General features: G+C 47.9%; 2 protein-coding genes across 8 annotated transcripts in view; both read right to left on the bottom strand.

The window, feature by feature from the left end:
• LOC118210178 (septin-4-like) overlaps nucleotides 1-1,912 on the bottom strand; it is a 48,550-nt gene extending 46,638 nt beyond the window's left edge. The window contains exons 1-2 of one of the 4 annotated variants that reach the window (XM_035386135.1): nucleotides 1,732-1,912; nucleotides 1,154-1,485 (exon numbers count right to left, since the gene is read on the bottom strand). In XM_035386135.1, coding sequence (XP_035242026.1) covers nucleotides 1,154-1,205 — 52 coding nt within the window. In that variant the 5' untranslated portion in view covers nucleotides 1,206-1,485; nucleotides 1,732-1,912. Of the gene's footprint in view, nucleotides 1-1,153 lie in introns of all 4 variants that reach the window. The other 3 variants (XM_035386134.1, XM_035386136.1, XM_035386138.1) reach the window with 3 other exon arrangements.
• A 323-nt stretch (nucleotides 1,913-2,235) lies between these two features.
• Nucleotides 2,236-17,039, bottom strand: part of LOC118210176 (LIM domain kinase 1-like) — a 33,321-nt gene continuing 18,517 nt past the window's right edge. For all 4 annotated transcript variants that reach the window (XM_035386129.1, XM_035386131.1, XM_035386130.1 and 1 more), the window contains 13 exons: nucleotides 15,470-15,579; nucleotides 14,795-14,992; nucleotides 13,831-13,936; nucleotides 13,491-13,657; nucleotides 13,095-13,284; nucleotides 11,596-11,682; nucleotides 9,967-10,098; nucleotides 8,946-9,005; nucleotides 8,609-8,674; nucleotides 7,792-7,960; nucleotides 6,617-6,672; nucleotides 5,486-5,643; nucleotides 2,236-5,280 (listed from right to left, as the gene is read on the bottom strand). In XM_035386129.1, coding sequence (XP_035242020.1) covers nucleotides 5,118-5,280; nucleotides 5,486-5,643; nucleotides 6,617-6,672; nucleotides 7,792-7,960; nucleotides 8,609-8,674; nucleotides 8,946-9,005; nucleotides 9,967-10,098; nucleotides 11,596-11,682; nucleotides 13,095-13,284; nucleotides 13,491-13,657; nucleotides 13,831-13,936; nucleotides 14,795-14,992; nucleotides 15,470-15,579 — 1,662 coding nt within the window. In that variant the 3' untranslated portion in view covers nucleotides 2,236-5,117. The remainder of the gene's footprint in view (nucleotides 5,281-5,485; nucleotides 5,644-6,616; nucleotides 6,673-7,791; nucleotides 7,961-8,608; nucleotides 8,675-8,945; nucleotides 9,006-9,966; nucleotides 10,099-11,595; nucleotides 11,683-13,094; nucleotides 13,285-13,490; nucleotides 13,658-13,830; nucleotides 13,937-14,794; nucleotides 14,993-15,469; nucleotides 15,580-17,039) is intronic.

Genomic DNA, 17,039 nt, shown 5'->3' with positions numbered 1-17,039 from the left:
ACACATTTGCACCCGGAACCCCCTCATAGCTGCGCTCAGTCCTGGCATTTCCTGTAGCGAAAGCCCTGCATGCTCTCCTGAGCGGAGCGGGGCGAATCGCACGCCTGCTGGCTTCACTTACATTAAACTTCCATTACATAAGTTTAGCGGGGAAAAGAAAACAAGCAAGCAATTGTACAGTTTGGACATGACCAAAGAGAGCCAACTACATAACTGGACATTAACAACTGCAAGTAAAAAAAAAAAGCAGCATGTGACCTGTGACCTTCCGCTTTTATAAATATACAACTGCAGAATGAGAGCGACATTGGCGGAATTTTGTCCTGTTTGGGAATTCTCCCTCAGTCAGTCAGGACACCAGTTTTTCACCAAATGCTTAAGGAATGCATGTGTTCTAAATATAGGCAAGTGTGGTAACCGTCACAGGCTTGGGGAGGACCAATGGGACGCAGCAGAGCGATTTTCGGTGTGAACTTGAACATTCAACACACCCCGCAGTGACATTTAAGACAAAAACCTTTCCTGCTCCAGTTAGTTTCGATTAAATGTATATTTAAATAATACTGCTAATTTTCTTTGAATGTCCAGTTCACACTGTCAACGACAATTTGGAGAGAAAAGTTATGCACAGCCCCGTCTGCACGTGCACTTTTATACTGAGAAAGTTAAAACTACAGTCACTCAATCGAAGCTATCAGTGGGGGAACTGACTGATACCGAGATTCTTCTACGTGGAGTCAAGAGATCCACATGTGTTAAAATTTATCATCCAGTGCTGAAAAGAGATACAGCTGGTGCTATGGTGTGCTAATACTGAACTGATGTTGATACCTATCCTCGATAAATTCCACAAAATGTGATTCGATGTCCGGGCCCCATTGATTCCATGTCCGGGCATGTACAATCGGTCTTCTACTTGACTAAATAAATAGGAAACTGAAAAAGACCATCAGCGCATAAGACGCGAAGTCGCAGAGCAAACGTTAAGTGACATAACCAAAGCTAAACACAAATATTGTTCTAATTTAGCGTTGTTTGTTTTTTTGTTTTTTTACCTTGGCGATAGTGGTCATAAATAAACAGCATAATTATATGTTCTTAAAATCCACTTAAATGTCGAAAACAATCAAATTGCTCTAAAATTACAACTCACCGTGATTGAACATTGTAGTCCTGAATCTACTATTGGCAGCCGAGTTGTCCATGTTAAAGGCTTCTGGTTGATGAAAATTAGATTTCGTATTGCTGCGTTTTGAAATAGGTTGCTGTAATTCCTCTGGTTTATGCTGGGAGCTAGACGCGGCAGATGGCGATTAGGCGAAGTCTGCAGCCTGTGATGTTTTGGTGCAGAAAGCCCCGCTCCTGCACCGCGTCTCTCCGGACCTAGCGCCACAGTACCGACTGACTGCAGAAACGCTTCTGGAACCCTTTAAATTTAACACAGCGCGAGCCAGACTCCTGTGACGTCATGAGGTGCAGCCAGCGCTGCGAGAGGAATGAAAACAGTCGCACATGGGAGTCACAGTGACGTGTGATAAATAAACCTTCCTTTCATGACCAAGATGGCAGGTTTACACTAAAAAAACACTGAACGAGGGTAACACATTGTGTGTTTGTAAAATACGTTTACGTCATAAAAGGTGCAAATTAGCTGAAGCAGACTCCTGTTACGATAAAACGCATTGTCCCCTTAAGGGTACAGTAGAATATACATCATAAACGAATTCTTACATTAAACGGTACATTTCTTCGTCCGGGTTTGCACAGGAACGGTTGCAGCTTTACGCATGAAACGATTCTCCTTACTTTTTTCCCAGACCGCAGGATAACGAACCAAATATCCTGCTGCCTTGCAAGTTCAAACCGCAAAGGGGGCGAAAAAAAACATTCTATAAATTCCTCCCAAAATACAGCTTCACTCATGCCTCCCTTCTGGCGGACACCCGTAAAGCTGTCAGTTATCACAGCCGGAACAAGACAGGAGCTAGAGCGAGAAAAAAACTGAAATAATTTCATAATCGGCTTTACGAATTTTTTTTTTCCATATGGCTTCGTAAAGGAGTAAATACTATGCAATCCATTACAAGAAAAATGTGGGATCGTCTGGACAAAATTTATTCTAAAACATGAAAGAAATTAAATTAAATAAATAAAAGAACAAAAAGATAAATCTTTAAAGAAAATAGTTTAAAATATATATATATATATATATATATATAAAGACAAGCAGACAGATGTTTTTAAGGAGAGGTCATTTAATTCCAGCTGTAGTGAGATACAGTCCTCTCCTCGGATTCAAATCCTTAAATAAAGTGCACACTTGTTTTCACAGCTTGTGTAAAAAAAATAAATATACAAGAAGAAGAAAAAAAAACACAATCCCCACATTTAAATGAAGACAATGGATATATGGAAAATATGGCCCGGGGAGTATATAATAAAACAGGATATCAGTGATGATATAAAATATATTTAGGCATACATTTATTATACAAAATCATTTTTGATAAACATGCTACAAGTCGTTGGCAAGACTAGCTTAAAACAAAGGCACAGCAATGTTGGAGGTAAGGATCCTTTGAAAATAAGAATTAGCAGTTTCCTGGAGACATTCACGCAAACACCATGCCTTGTCCGACTCTCCAAGAAGTACATAAAACCCCTCGATTGCGTCTTTGCGCGTGAAATGGTAATGGTCGACACAGTGGGACTACTGCCCTCCTGCGATAGCATGGCTTCACTACAAACACCACGACTCCAGTACATTGTTACCTGAGCAGAACATTCGGGTTTCCAGTGTTAAAAGAGTACTTCAAGTGCGTTCTGAACGAGGAGCGCGAACGGGGCTTTCATTGTGTGTCGTGAGTTCGGCGCGTGAACAGGCTCGTGACACATCGGCCGTGACTGAAAGGATCGTTAGCAAGGCAGCAGAACCGGGGGGCATTTATGTGGCAAATAAAACTAAATATTTAATACGCTAAACTTTAGTCAAAGCACCAAACACCATGCGCCGAGACCCTCAAACTCCTGAGACACAATAGAGAAGCTGCTCTTCTAGCCGCAGGGCACACCTTCCTGAGTATCACCAGCGAACATTATACAGCATCGTAGTGAATTCTGTATCCAGAAAGCGCAGAAAAGGTCAAACTACATGCACTGTACATTGGACAGAGTTCTCCCGTATACCCATGTACTCACACTGTAAACTGAAGCTCACATAGTTTTTGTTTACTCACGTAATGGAAATCAACTAACAGAAGCAAACAGTGGGTTTCTCATCTTTGATCTATGAGTTACTACAGTGAGACCTCCCTCTGCTCAGAGAGACCTCCCTCTGCTCACAGAGACCTCCCTGTGCTCACAGAAAGACCCAGACTCTGCTTTGCTCATTACCCGGAGGGCAGCTCCAATAGGGCCTGTTGACATTAGAACTCATGCTTATTTTACACCAGAGAAAATAAGCATAGACCTCAGGGCTGGCTGCTGAGAAAATATAGTGCAAATTATATTAGAGGAAAATCTATATAAAAAGATTACACTGGTTCCATTTGAGGAAGATTCAATGAGATTATTTTTATCCTTTAAACTGGTCTATGTGGTCTGTCTGCTTTTTCCACCAAGGTTCTGCATTTGCGATTAAATCACAGGCAGTACTGGATTTAACAGAAGGGCCCGGTCCGAAGCAGGCCAGTGACCATCCATGACACTGAGCAGCCGGTCAGAACCGGTTGGGGTTTCGGTACGGGCCGACATCAACACGTCCTTAGTGACGCCATTTACGCACATGCTCACAGTGAGCAGGAAGGCCCAGGGTGGAACACAATCAGATTTCAGAGTGGGGGGTGTCTCCTGCCCCCCGTCCCATTCTAAATAGGCACCTAGGACTCCCATCACTCAAACTCAAAATGCACTCGTAACAGCATTAACTATTATTATTATGATTGCGGTCCAGATAAAGAGGTGTCTGTTTTCCTGGCTGCTGAAGCCCTGTATTGGTGCAAACATGCAGGCGCTTGTGAGTACATGGACCTGCTTGCGGTTACAGACCACGCCCCTCTCAACCGCACGGTTACAGACCACGCCCCACTCAACCGCACGGTTACAGACCACGCCCCACTCAACCGCACGGTTACAGACCACGCCCCACTAAACCGTACGGTTACCGACCACGCCCCACTAAACCGCACGGTTACCGACCACGCCCCACTCAACCGCACGGTTACAGACCACGCCCCACTAAACCGCACGGTGACCGACCATGCCCTGCTTGGATGCACCCCCACCCTGTTCACTGCCACAGACAGTTTCAACCTGGCGGTTACTAAAATATGGCGATGTAGCATCAGTATATAAAATATTTCTGTACATACACATAATTTAAAACATTTACAACACATGATATCGTAAGCTATACAACGTGATTTGAACACTTAAGGTGGGCTTTACACTCAACACAAAAAATAAAATCAAGAAATTACGTAGATTGAGGAATTGCCAGAGTAACACTACAGTACAAGTAATTATCTCAGTGTCTCACACACACACACACACACACACACACACACACACACACACACACACAAATCAAACAGACTTAGGGTAATGTACACATAATTAGTCTGGCAGATTTCACAATCTCACATTTTCACATGTTTTTCCCCCCCAAGCATAAATAAATAAAACAATGTTATGAGTTCTGGACACTCACTTCTATGAGGGAGGAAAAGCCCTCTTTCAACTAAGTGTTATCTGAGGACTGAATTCCAGGACGGTATGAAAACATTAGACATGATATGCTATTATGAGAATAATAAGTCTTTAAGTGCCGGACCTGCAAGGGGATGGTGTTTGGTTTCAAGCCTCAGTTTAAAAAAACAAAAACAAAATGGCGGCGCAACAGAGACCTCACATTCAGCAGCAGAACCACTCGAGACATTCTGGCTTTGGCGGGAGGAGGAAATGGTTACACACGGCACAGCTTACTCAGTCCACCACAGCGCCCCATGTGGCAGGAGCATGTAACTACAGCTCTCCTGTCAGGATCACATGCTGCCTCCCCCACCCCCACCCACGCCAGTCCACTGGAGCCCCTGGGGTCCTCTTGGGCGGAGCTGGGCTCACTCGGGCTGCTCTGGGTGAGCGTGCAGCCCGTTCTCCGGGCGAGCGTGCTTCTCCCAGAATGCCTGCTGGATATGGTCCAGCTCAGAGACCAGCGGGAGCCTGATGTCTAGGTGCATCTTCAGGTTCTCAAACCACTCCTCCAGCTTGGGGAAGGAGGGGCTGCAAGGGACACAACCAATCAGGTGTCAGTCTCTGCCAGACCGCATGGGCACACCAATACACAAACACAGAAACAAAATTCCCACAACGCAACAGAGTGAAATTAAACAGATATTAACATGTGTATAGTCCGACACTGGGAATAAACGATAACAATATTCCATGCGGAGTCTGGCTGGAAAGCTGCCACTAGGGGGCGCCTCACCGCTTCTCTGCATCCAGGTCACAACACAAGGCCGCTATGGGGAAGAAGGATGGGGGGCAGTCCGGGGGGCAGTAATGATCCAAGAAGCCCCTCACGTTCAGCCCAAAGTCCATGGCGCGGGGAAGGTAGTCAGGGTCCGCATTCACTCGACCAATAATCTGCAAGAGAAGGACAGGGAAATAGTGTGGCGTGAGCAGGCATGCAAGCAGCTTCCTGTCACAGATAGCCTACAAACAACCGGTCTACATACAACCAACCTACAGACAGACAACCAACATACAGCCAGCCTACAGACAGCCAGCCCACATACAACAGCCAACATACAACAAACCTACATACAGCCAGTCTACATACAGTACAGACAGCCTACACACAACCAGCCTACATACAACCAGCCTACACACAACCAGCCTACACACAACCAGCCTATATACAGCCAGCCTACAGCCTACAACCAGCCTATATACAGCCAGCCTACAGCCTACTTACAACCAGCCTACAGCCTACAAACAACCAGCCTACATACAGCCAGCCAACACACAACGAGCCTACATATAGCTAGTCTACACACAACCAGTGCACATACAACCAGCCTACAGTAAAAAAACAGCCATCCTACTTACAACCAGCCAGTCTACATACAACCAACCTACAGCCAACACACAGCCAGCCAGTCTACATACAACCAACCTACAGCCAACATACAGCCTACAAACAACCAGCCAACATACAGGCAGTCTACACACAGCCAGCCTACATACAGCTAGTATACACACAACCAGTGTACATACAACCAGCCTACAGCCAACATACAGCCAGCCAACACACAACAAGCCTACATACAGCTAGTCTACACACAACCAGTGTACATACAGCCAGCTTACTCCTCAGCTGCCCAGCATATCCCTCAGTAATGAGCTACTGCTCAATCCACCCTGTTATTTCACTTTTACAGCCTCATTCGAGCAAACGCGCTGGAAACACAGCTAATGGGCCCCACATCTGTGCCTGTGTCTGCCATCAAATAAAATTCCATGACATCTCGGATGGGAAAAAAAGTTATTTTAAACTTTAACACTGATTATTCCCCCCTCGCCTGGCCTCGCCCCGGCCCTGCTCCGAAGCACTCACCTCACACAGCATGATGCCGAAGGAGAAAATGTCCACTCTCTCATCGTAGCTCCTCCCTAAGGCAGGGAAGAGAAAACCAGCTTCACACAGAGCACCGCCATTATGGCTCAGCTAAAACTCTCATAACTGAAACATACATGAGCTGAGCACCGCCATTACGGCTCAGCTACAGCCGTCATAGCTAAAACATACGTGAGCTGAGCACCGCCATTAGGGCTCAGCTAAAGCTCTCATAGCTAAAACATACGTGAGCTGAGCACCGCCATTAGGGCTCAGTTCAGGTATCACAGCTGAAACACACATCACAAATTATTACTATAGACTAACCCAATGGTAAACTCTTGTAATCCCAACATCCTCCCTTTTTATTAACTACAGGATATTATGGTTAATAACAGGAATTTCTGGTGCCTCCAAACCTCCTTTGCCATAGTATTTCATTTCTTTGCGCTCTTTAAAGAATTCTCAGAACGTGCGTGGACGTGCTAGCATCAACGGAAGAGGAGCAGGACTTTCAATGGTGAGAAAACAGAGACGAGCGTCATCATAGCCTTCAGTAATACCTGTGTGCACGTGAGGTGCCTGGAGACAGTGTTAAACTGGGGTGCAGGGATAAATCGCTCTGATTCAGGGCACCCGGAAAATGATGCAATAGGGATGCAAATCTTGAGACGCACCCCCCTAAACTCCACCCACTCCACTGCCCTGGACTCCTCCCACCCCGCACCCCTAAACTCCACCCACTCCACTGCCCTGGACTCCTCCCACCCCGCACCCCTAAACTCCACCCACTCCACTGCCCTGGACTCCTCCCACCCCGCGCCCCTAAACTCCACCCACTCCACTGCCCTGGACTCCTCCCACCCCGCACCCCTAAACTCCACCCACTCCACTGCCCTGGACTCCTCCCACCCCGCACCCCTAAACTCCACCCACTCCACTGCCCTGGACTCCTCCCACCCCGCACCCCTAAACTCCACCCACTCCACTGCCCTGGACTCCTCCCACCCCGCACCCCTAAACTCCACCCACTCCACTGCCCTGGACTCCTCCCACCCCGCACCCCTAAACTCCACCCACTCCACTGCCCTGGACTCCTCCCACCCCGCACCCCTAAATTCCTTCCCGCTCTCCGCCCACCAGGTCTGAGGTCTTCAAGCTCATTGGCTGCTCACCGTGGATCATTTCGGGGGCCATCCAGTAGGGGTTCCCCACCACCGTGTACCTCTTCCTGCGGTCCGGACGCTTCGGCCGCGAAAGCTTTGCCCCGGACGGTGTCTCCTGGGCCTTGTCCTCCACCATGAGGCGCGCCAGCCCAAAATCCGCCACCACCACGCTGTCATCCTGCACAGAGACACAGAGTCAGACCCTCCCACCTCTGACCTCACAGTCAGCCCGTCCTCCCACCTCTGACCTCACAGTCAGCCCGTCCTCCCACCTCTGACCTCACAGTCAGCCCCTCCCACCTCTGACCTCACAGTCAGCCTATCCGACCTCCAGTCTCACAGTTAGCCCCTCCCACCTCTGACCTCACAGTCAGCCCCTCCTCCCACCTCTGACCTCACAGTCAGCCCCTCCCACCTTCAACCTCACAGTCAGCCTATCCGACCTCTAGTCTCACAGTTAGCTCCTCCCACCTCTGTCCTCACGGTCAGTCGCTCCCATCTCCATCGTCGCAGTCAGCCCATGCAACCTCTGACCCCTCAGTCAGTCCCTCCCCACTTCTGTGCTCACAGTAATCCCCTCCCACTTCTGACCTAACAGTCAGCCCCTCCCCCTCTCGGTCCGCACGGTCAGTCATTTGTGAATCTTGGGTAAAAGTTCCACTGCAGGACCCAAACCTGCGCAGTGACAAAGGCCTGACTGTGGCCGCAGTCTGCCATTGCGCAGCTCCGTCAACGCAAAAGTCGAACTACCCGTCACCTGGAAAGACAGGTGCGCTGACTAAACCCCAGAGAATGAAGCAGGTCTCTATCACACCCCGATACTTGCCTCTCGCACAAGACAGTTGTGTGAATTCAGATCACGGTGGATTACGTTCATGGAATGCAGGTACGCCTGAAAGACGGAAAAGAGAACAGGATTAGACAGAGCGGCGTCGGCTTCGCTTTCTTCCTTTCCTTCCCTCCTTTCTCTCTCCCTCCCCCTCTCTGACCGAAGGCCATGATCTGGGCCCCGTACGGATCTGTACGCTTGCTGTTCGAGAGCTCGCCGCCCTGTCAGGAGCGCACTGTGGGCACTGCGGCACTAATCCGCGAGGGGCGTGACTCCGCGCGGTGGCTGCGCTCGGCCACAAGGGGCAGCGTAAGCTCGGCGGCGCCTCACTCACCATCCCGGAGGCGATGTCCTTGGCAAAACTCACTCTCTGTTTCCATGGATACATACTGTCCTGTTTAAAAAAAAATAACATAAAAAACAGAACCAAGCCCAGTCAGCAAAAACACTAGAACACATACATGCAAATACATTATATGTCATGGGGTAATTCAAGAGTGGGGTGCCTCCTAGCTCACTGTCCCATTGAACTCAATAGAAAAGTTAGCATGGATGAACCCCACTGCTTAAGTACCCCCTGACATATTGAAACAGGGTGTCAGGAAAGGTGATGGTTTTGGGCATTCTGCAGCACAACATACTGCAGCTGAGAGTCTAACAGAAGTGAAAGACTGACAGAGCTGAAACAGCACAGGATGGTCTTGACCTTCCCCCAGGCAATGTGACAGCCTGTTCAACACATATAGAAAATATTTAGCTACAGTCGCTGGTATAAAAAGATGGTTTTAGCATTAATTGAAGCCAGGGGGGCAAGTACTTTTCCGTTTCAGGATATTAAATGCCTATTGATTTTTTTTTTGTTAAGTAGATAATGGAAGGGTTGTAACTTTATGTGTTATGTACTGCGTTATATCACCTCCTATCTACACCGGGAAATACGCAATGTTCAAATATCCTTTTGACTGAAAATATGCCAAAACCAAATGAGTTAGCAGGGTATTCTGCTTCTTCATAGCATTTATTCTCTTGCTCTCTCTAAACAGACGCATACAAAGACATACGTGCACAGACTCACACAAACACATTACACACAGGTGCAAAGACTAGCACAAACAAACACACACACACAGACACACCACCCACACACACACACACGCACGCACACACACACAGACACACGCACGCACGCACGCACGCACGCACGCACACACACACACACACACACACTCACACACACGCACACACACACACACACAGACACACACACTCGCACACACATACACAGACACAGACACACACGCACACACACACAGACACACACGCGCACTCACATACACACACAGACACACACACACCATGTTTTTGATGATGTCGCGGAGCGTTCCTCCTCTGATGTACTCAGTGATGAAGTTGAGCCTCTTGTCCTTGTAGAGCACCCCGATGAACCTCAGGACATTGGGGTGATCCAGACAACGCATCACCTTCACCTGGGGAGGCAAGTTAACCGGTTAAAGCCAATTCAGCAGGTAACAGGTTCACCCCATTCAGATTACTGCAGTGCTGGTAAACTTAACAAGGCTTACGTTCTGCAAGTCACTGTGGTGTTGGAAATGCGTGCACCACACCCGATTTACACGACAATATTATGAACGTTTGTCTGCTTTATGATGATTACTTTATGCTTTGGAATTCTCATTGTTGCTTTTCTTAGATAAATGTTCATTGTGTTATAGGGACGGTTTAAAAATCCAACCCGACGCAATCCTAATTTTTTAAACAAAAGAAACGATTGCACACCACGGTTCAACACCTAACTTCTTTAAAACCCCTTCAGAGCATGAAAAAAGATTTTCAGGATAAATTTGTGGAAAGACATCTTCTCTACTGGGTCTGAGGTAGGCATACATTTCATAGTTTCAAACATTTAAACTATTGAATTTTCACTGTTCAAATATAGAACGTTTCTACCAAAATATAGTATATGCAAACATGATCTACAGTTCAAAATTAAATGTATACAAGAGACTGTCACATATCTAATTGGGTGTAATTAATCAGACATCCAAGAAAATGTCAAATTTACTGCTAGCCATTAACCACCAGTTAACACAGCTGTCATCACAGCCATAAAGAAACATAATTAGCATTACAATGAGCCCTGCCCTGCTGCCCCATCCTGGAGCTCTGGGGCGTGGCAGATGGGCGTGGCACAGGTGCTTCCTGCTGCAGTGTTTGCATTCTTTCACAGCACAGAACATTCCAGAGCACAGAGAGGACATTTCAGGTTCTTTAACAAGCCATACCTCCCTCACACACACACACACACACACACACACATAATCTCTCTCTCTCACACACACACATGCACCCACACACACACATGTAATCTCTCTCTCTCTCACACAAACACACACACACACACGCACACGCACAACACAATCACACACACACACAGGCGTGACCAATGTAACGTGAAAAACTCATCCCTGCATCAAAGATGCAATGCCACATATTAATCTGAATGAGGAAATGACATTTCCTAATGAATCAGTTGAAGCCAAACAGGTTTGTTGAGAAGCCTGAGGAAGGGAGTGTTACTCTGTACCACCTTTGCCTGAGAGAGAGCAGTGTCCCTGTCGGTAACACACTCCAACGGCCATCAGCTCTCACTCCTTACCTACGGTTTAACCACTCACCCCAACCACTGTTCCAAACATAACAACAGACTACAAGTGCGGCGACAGGATAAAGATATTTAAGAGGACAGAAGATTAGAAAGAAAGATATTACAAGAGAAAAGAATGGTTTAGAGGGACATCAGAGAACAGTCGATTGGTTAGAGCAACACCAGACGAGATACGACTGGTTAGAGATACAAGATGATTGGATACAGAGATACTGCATAAAATATCACAGGATACAGAGATTATAAGAGATAACTTAGTCAGACATCAGAGGGATTACTGTGATTGTGTCAGACTTGCCTCCTTCAGGAACAGTCTCTGGGTCTCCTCGTCGAACCGGATCAGCTCCTTCATCACCATCACCTCGCCGGTCTCCCGATGAGTCACCTGACCACACAGAGGCGTGATGTGATCATCCGACAGCAGCAACAAAACCCCGTTCCGCTGACAGAACCAGAACTCCACCGGACCAAACCATGCCTTCATGTTTACATTACGTCCACTTTCACTCGTTAATATTCACAAAACATCTGATCTCATTAGTGCCCACTCCAAGTGAGTTTCCAGCTCATTCAGAGCCACACACATTTTACATCTGTATAAACATTAAACTTGTCTTTTTTAATGCAATGTCCTATAACCTCAAAGTACTGTTCTGTACAATTGGTGAATGCTGCCATCTTCTGGCCATAAAGGAAATGACAGCCATGACTTCAGCTCCAACAACAGCACGTTTCATTCAGCTCAGTGTCCCCTTGCTGACCCCCCCACCAGACAATGACCAGCAGGTCAAGAGGAAAGAATGGCAGGGGGTGGCCCAAAACAGCAACACAAACGCAAGAGAGACAGAAATGCTCCCCGTCGCCAGCTTTGAGGAAAGCCCCGTGCTGGAAGAGAGACCTGAGCCCTAACACTGAGGGGGCCCAGGCTGGGTAGAAGAGGGCAACAGCTCTGAGTAAGAAAGGGCAACAGTGCTGCGTGAGACAGGGCAACCGCGCTGGGTAAATTAGGTCAGTGTTGGGTAAGAAGTTAATGTGTTGGGTAACACAGATGGCAGAGACGGCAGTGCTGGGTAAGAGAGATGACAGTGCTTGGTATGAGAGATGGCAGTGCTGGGTAAGAGAGTTGTCAGTGCTGGGTAATAGAGATGGCAGTGCTGGGTAAGAGAGTTGGCAGTGCTGGATAAGAGTTGGCAGTGCTGGGTAAGAGAGTTGGCAGTGCTGGATAAGAGTTGGCAGTGCTGGGTAAGAGAGTTGGCAATGCTGGGTAATAGAGATGGCAGTGCTGGGTAAGAGAGTTGGCAGTGCTGGATAAGAGTTGGCAGTGCTGGGTAAGAGAGATGGCAGTGCTGGATAAGAGTTGGCAGTGCTGGGTAAGAGAGTTGGCAGTGCTGGATAAGAGTTGGCAGTGCTGGGTAAAAGAGATGGCAATGCTGGGTAAGAGAGATGACAGTGCTGGGTAGGAGAGATGGCAGTGCTGGGTAAGAGAGATGGCAGTGCTGGGTAAGAAAGATGGCAGTGCTGGGTAAGAGAGACGGCAGTGCTGGGTAAGAGAGATGGCAGTGCTGGGTAAGAGAGATGACTGTTGGGTAAAAGAGATGGCAGTGCTGGGTAAGAGAGTTGGCAGTGCTGGGTAATAGAGATGGCAGTGATGGGTAATAGAGATGGCAGTGCTGGGTAAAAGAGATGGCAGTGCTGGGTAAGAGAGATGGCAGTGCTGGGTAAGAAAGATGGCAGTGCTGGGTAAGAGAGATGACTGTTGGGTAACAGAGGCTGCGCTGTGGGGTAAATGAGCTGCACCTTTATGGCCTGTCCGAAGCAGCCTTTTCCCAGCACTTCGCCGTGGATGAGGTCAGAGGGACGGAAGATTCTGTGCGTCCTGTCGCTCGACACGACGCGCAGCGACTCCGAGCGCCCGATGTCCTTCCTCTGGGACAGCGGGGAAGCGGCGGCACTGGACCCTGGAGACTTATCAATACTACAGCTCCGCCTGCAGGGGGAGACAGAGAGCTATCAATACTTCAGCTAAACCAGCAGGGGGAGACTGAGAGCTATCAATACTACAGCTGCACCAGCAGGAGGAAACAGAGAGCTATCAATACTACAGCTACTCTATACAGCTATTATACAGCTATAATACAGACAATATCTCAGTTTGCTTCCTAATAATATGCCTAATAATCACACAGCTCTTACGTGATGGCTCGAGAGCGGAGGCAGGTGATGTCGGGGTGGGGGGAGCGTATGATTGGTTGAGGGGGACTGGGTCCATCCACCTGGTCCCCCGAAACAGCAGGGTCGTGGGGGTCATGCTCGATTGTCAACTGCAGTAGCCGGCTGGTACTCTGAATCAGGAGATCAATCTGCACACACACGCACACACGCACACACACACAGACACACACACACACACACACAGACACACACACGCACACACACACACACACACACAGGCACACAGAGGGATGTCAGCACTGGAAGGACAGGTAGGCGCTTTCAGGGACAGGCTGTGTGAGACGGGTGTGGCCGCCATTACCTCATCGAGTGGAACATTCCGGATTGGGGTCCCGTTGATCTCCAGGATACGGTCCCCTATGTGAATGGAGTTCCTCACGTCCGGACTGATACAGTCAGCATCCACCCTGAAACACACCGAGAATGAGATACGGTATGCGCAGACATAGAGAGCAGAACAGTGTGTGTAGCTCTAGTGTATCCATAGAGGCTACAGTGTGTAGGTCTAGTGTAACCATAGAGGGTACAGTGTGTAGGTTTAGTGTAACCATAGAGGATACAGTGTTTAGCCGTATGTAACCATAAAGGGTACAGTGTGTAGCTCTAGTGTAACCACAGAGGGTACAGTCTGTAGCTGTAGTGTAGCCATAGAGGGTACAGTGTGTAGGTCTAGTGTAACCATAGAGGGTATAGTGTGGAGCTCTAGTGTAACCATAGAGGGTACAGTGTGTAGCTCTAGTGTAACCATAGAGGGTACAGTGTGGAGCTCTAGTGTAACCATAGAGGGTACAGTGTGTAGCTCTAGTGTAACCATAGAGGGTACAGTGTGTAGCTCTAGTGTAGCCATAGAGGGTACAGTGTGTAGCTCTAGTGTAACCATAGAGGGTACAGTGTGTAGCTCTAGTGTAGCCATAGAGGGTACAGTGTGTAGCTGTAGTGTAGCCATAGAGGGTACAGTGTCTAGCTCTAGTGTAGCCATAGAGGCTACGGTGTGTAGCCGTGTGTAACCATAGAGGGTACAGTGTGTAGCTGTAGTGTAGCCATAGAGGGTACAGTGTGTAGCTCTAGTGTAACCATAGAGGGTACAGTGTCTAGCTCTAGTGTAGCCATAGAGGCTACAGTGTGTAGCCGTGTGTAACCATAGAGGATACAGTGTGTAGGGCAGTAGAGTGTGTAGCACACTATCCAGTGCACTGCACCTTGTGTAATACAACAGAATGTGTAGTGCTATAGTTTGTAGCACAGAGGAGTATGCAGCAACTCACTCAGACACGCGTACAGTGTGGCCGTGTTCAGGGAGAAGGCCATTGGGGGCATGGTCCTTGTCGATGGACACAGACAAGCCCCGCCTCCCCTCGCTGGAGGCTGGGATTGACACCAGCGTCACCGTGTGCGGAATCCTGGAGCACGGGGAGTCCGGCAGGGTCACTGGGGTCACGATGGTCTGGTAGTAACAGTGCCCACTGCAGGACGGGAGGAATTACAGCAGGACCAGAACAGACAGGGGAGGGGAGAGGGATAATATTAATCAGTTAATGCATGAGCACGCATGTGTGTGTGCGTGTGCTCATGAGTGTGTCTGTGCACATCTGTAAGTGTGTGTGCTTATGTGTGTGTGTGCATGTGTGTGTCTGTGTGTGCATGTGTGTCTGTGTGTGTGTTTGTGTGTATGTGTGTGTGCATGAGTGTGTGTGTGTATGCGTGCGTGTGTGCCTGTGTGTGTGTGTATGTGTGCGTGTGTATGTCTGTGTGTGTGTGTGTATGTTTGTGTATATGTGCTTGTCTGTGTGTGTGCGTATGTGTGTCTGTGTGCATGTGTGAGTGTGTGTGTACGCGTGTGTGTTTGTGAGTATGTGTGTGTGTGTGTGTGTGAGTGTGTATGTGTGCGTGTGTGTGGGTGTGTGTCTGTGCATGTGTGTGTTTGTGGCTGCGTCTCTCACCAGTAGAGCTTGGACCTCTCCACCAGAGCGTAGGTGTCTCCATCGCCGATGAAGGTTCCGCAGGTCAGGCAGGTGAAGCACTCTGGGTGATACTTCTGTTCGCCTGCAACCTGCCAGACAAAGTTCAACACTTTCAAATTTACCGCCAGTACAGGCAAAACATCTAAACCAATACTAGTACATGTTCTACAAATAAGTGCACTAAATACTGAAAATATAATTTATCATTCAAAATTGCATCTTTGTTATACCTATCACATTTAAAAATATTTTCTGTAATCAAAATGCAGCAATCGTTATCACAACATGATTTACATATGGAACTGTGTGGGCGTTAAGGGAAATTCTGGCCCCTAAGAGCGATTGGATTTTGTCTCAATGTAAATCTCCATGAGCCACAGGCCAGGAAGTGATGAAACATTCCAGCTTCCTGTTAAGTGAAATGGTGAGAAGATCAGAGCTTTTGAAGCTACAGGAACCCACAGAACATTGGACATATAACCCCTGACTTTGGCCTTACACTAATATTTGTTTACATTACATTACTGAGCCAAATTACATCTGCTCAAATGACCCCTGCTTGCATATTCATAAAGAGCCCAGAAAAGACATTACCAGCTGAGAGTTCAAATGTTTTTTTTTTCCCTTACACAGAGCAAGGCTTGTATCACCAGACTGCATCAGCGTCCTGTACATCACATGAAGAGCATAACCCCCCCCACCCCCCACCCCCCACCCACCCAAAATGTAGCACAAGGCCTCCACAGTGACCACATCCCTCGTGGGTGGACCGGGTCTCAACCACAGCTCACCTAAGCCGTGTATTTAGAGTGGTGTGTGACAGGGGCTGTGACACATGGAACACCACAGACACAATCAGGCACACAGACGGAACGAGTCACACAGTACACTCACACCCCCCACCACGCGCGCACACACACACACACACACACACACACACTCACACCACCCTCCCCCCCCGCTACACACACTCACACACACACACACACACACACACACTACCCTCCTCCCCCGCTACACACACACACACACACACACTCATGCACACACTCACAACACCCTCCCCCCCGCTACACACACTCTCTCGCACACACACACACACACACACAGACATGTACAAACACACACACACACACGTACACGTACACACACACACACTCAAAGACAGAAACTCACGGGTGAGTGAATTCATGCCCCAAAATCCCCCCCCCTATTCCAGTCCAACCAGTCATACAATGAAACAGCCACGTGCTGTTTAACATTTCTTATTGTCTTAAACAACAGCCAAATGTTAACAGTTAAAATGTTATTCCACTAGTTTACAAAAGTCATAATATGTCTTCAGTTTCATATCAATCTCTAACGCACACCAAGTTTTGCTGTTTGCCGCAACTTCAGTAAAAACTGACTGAATGGGTGTTTTAAAAGCTCAGTGATGTATTCGACTGAAATGTGTTAAAAGTTTAAACACATAAACACACACGCACATGCTCACACTCACACACACACACACAATACACACAAACACACAGAATACACACACATAGAA

Source organism: Anguilla anguilla, chromosome 12, assembly GCF_013347855.1.
Source record: "Anguilla anguilla isolate fAngAng1 chromosome 12, fAngAng1.pri, whole genome shotgun sequence".
Taxonomy (NCBI): Eukaryota; Metazoa; Chordata; class Actinopteri; order Anguilliformes; family Anguillidae; genus Anguilla; species Anguilla anguilla.
This window is presented reverse-complemented; position numbering and strand designations above follow the sequence as displayed.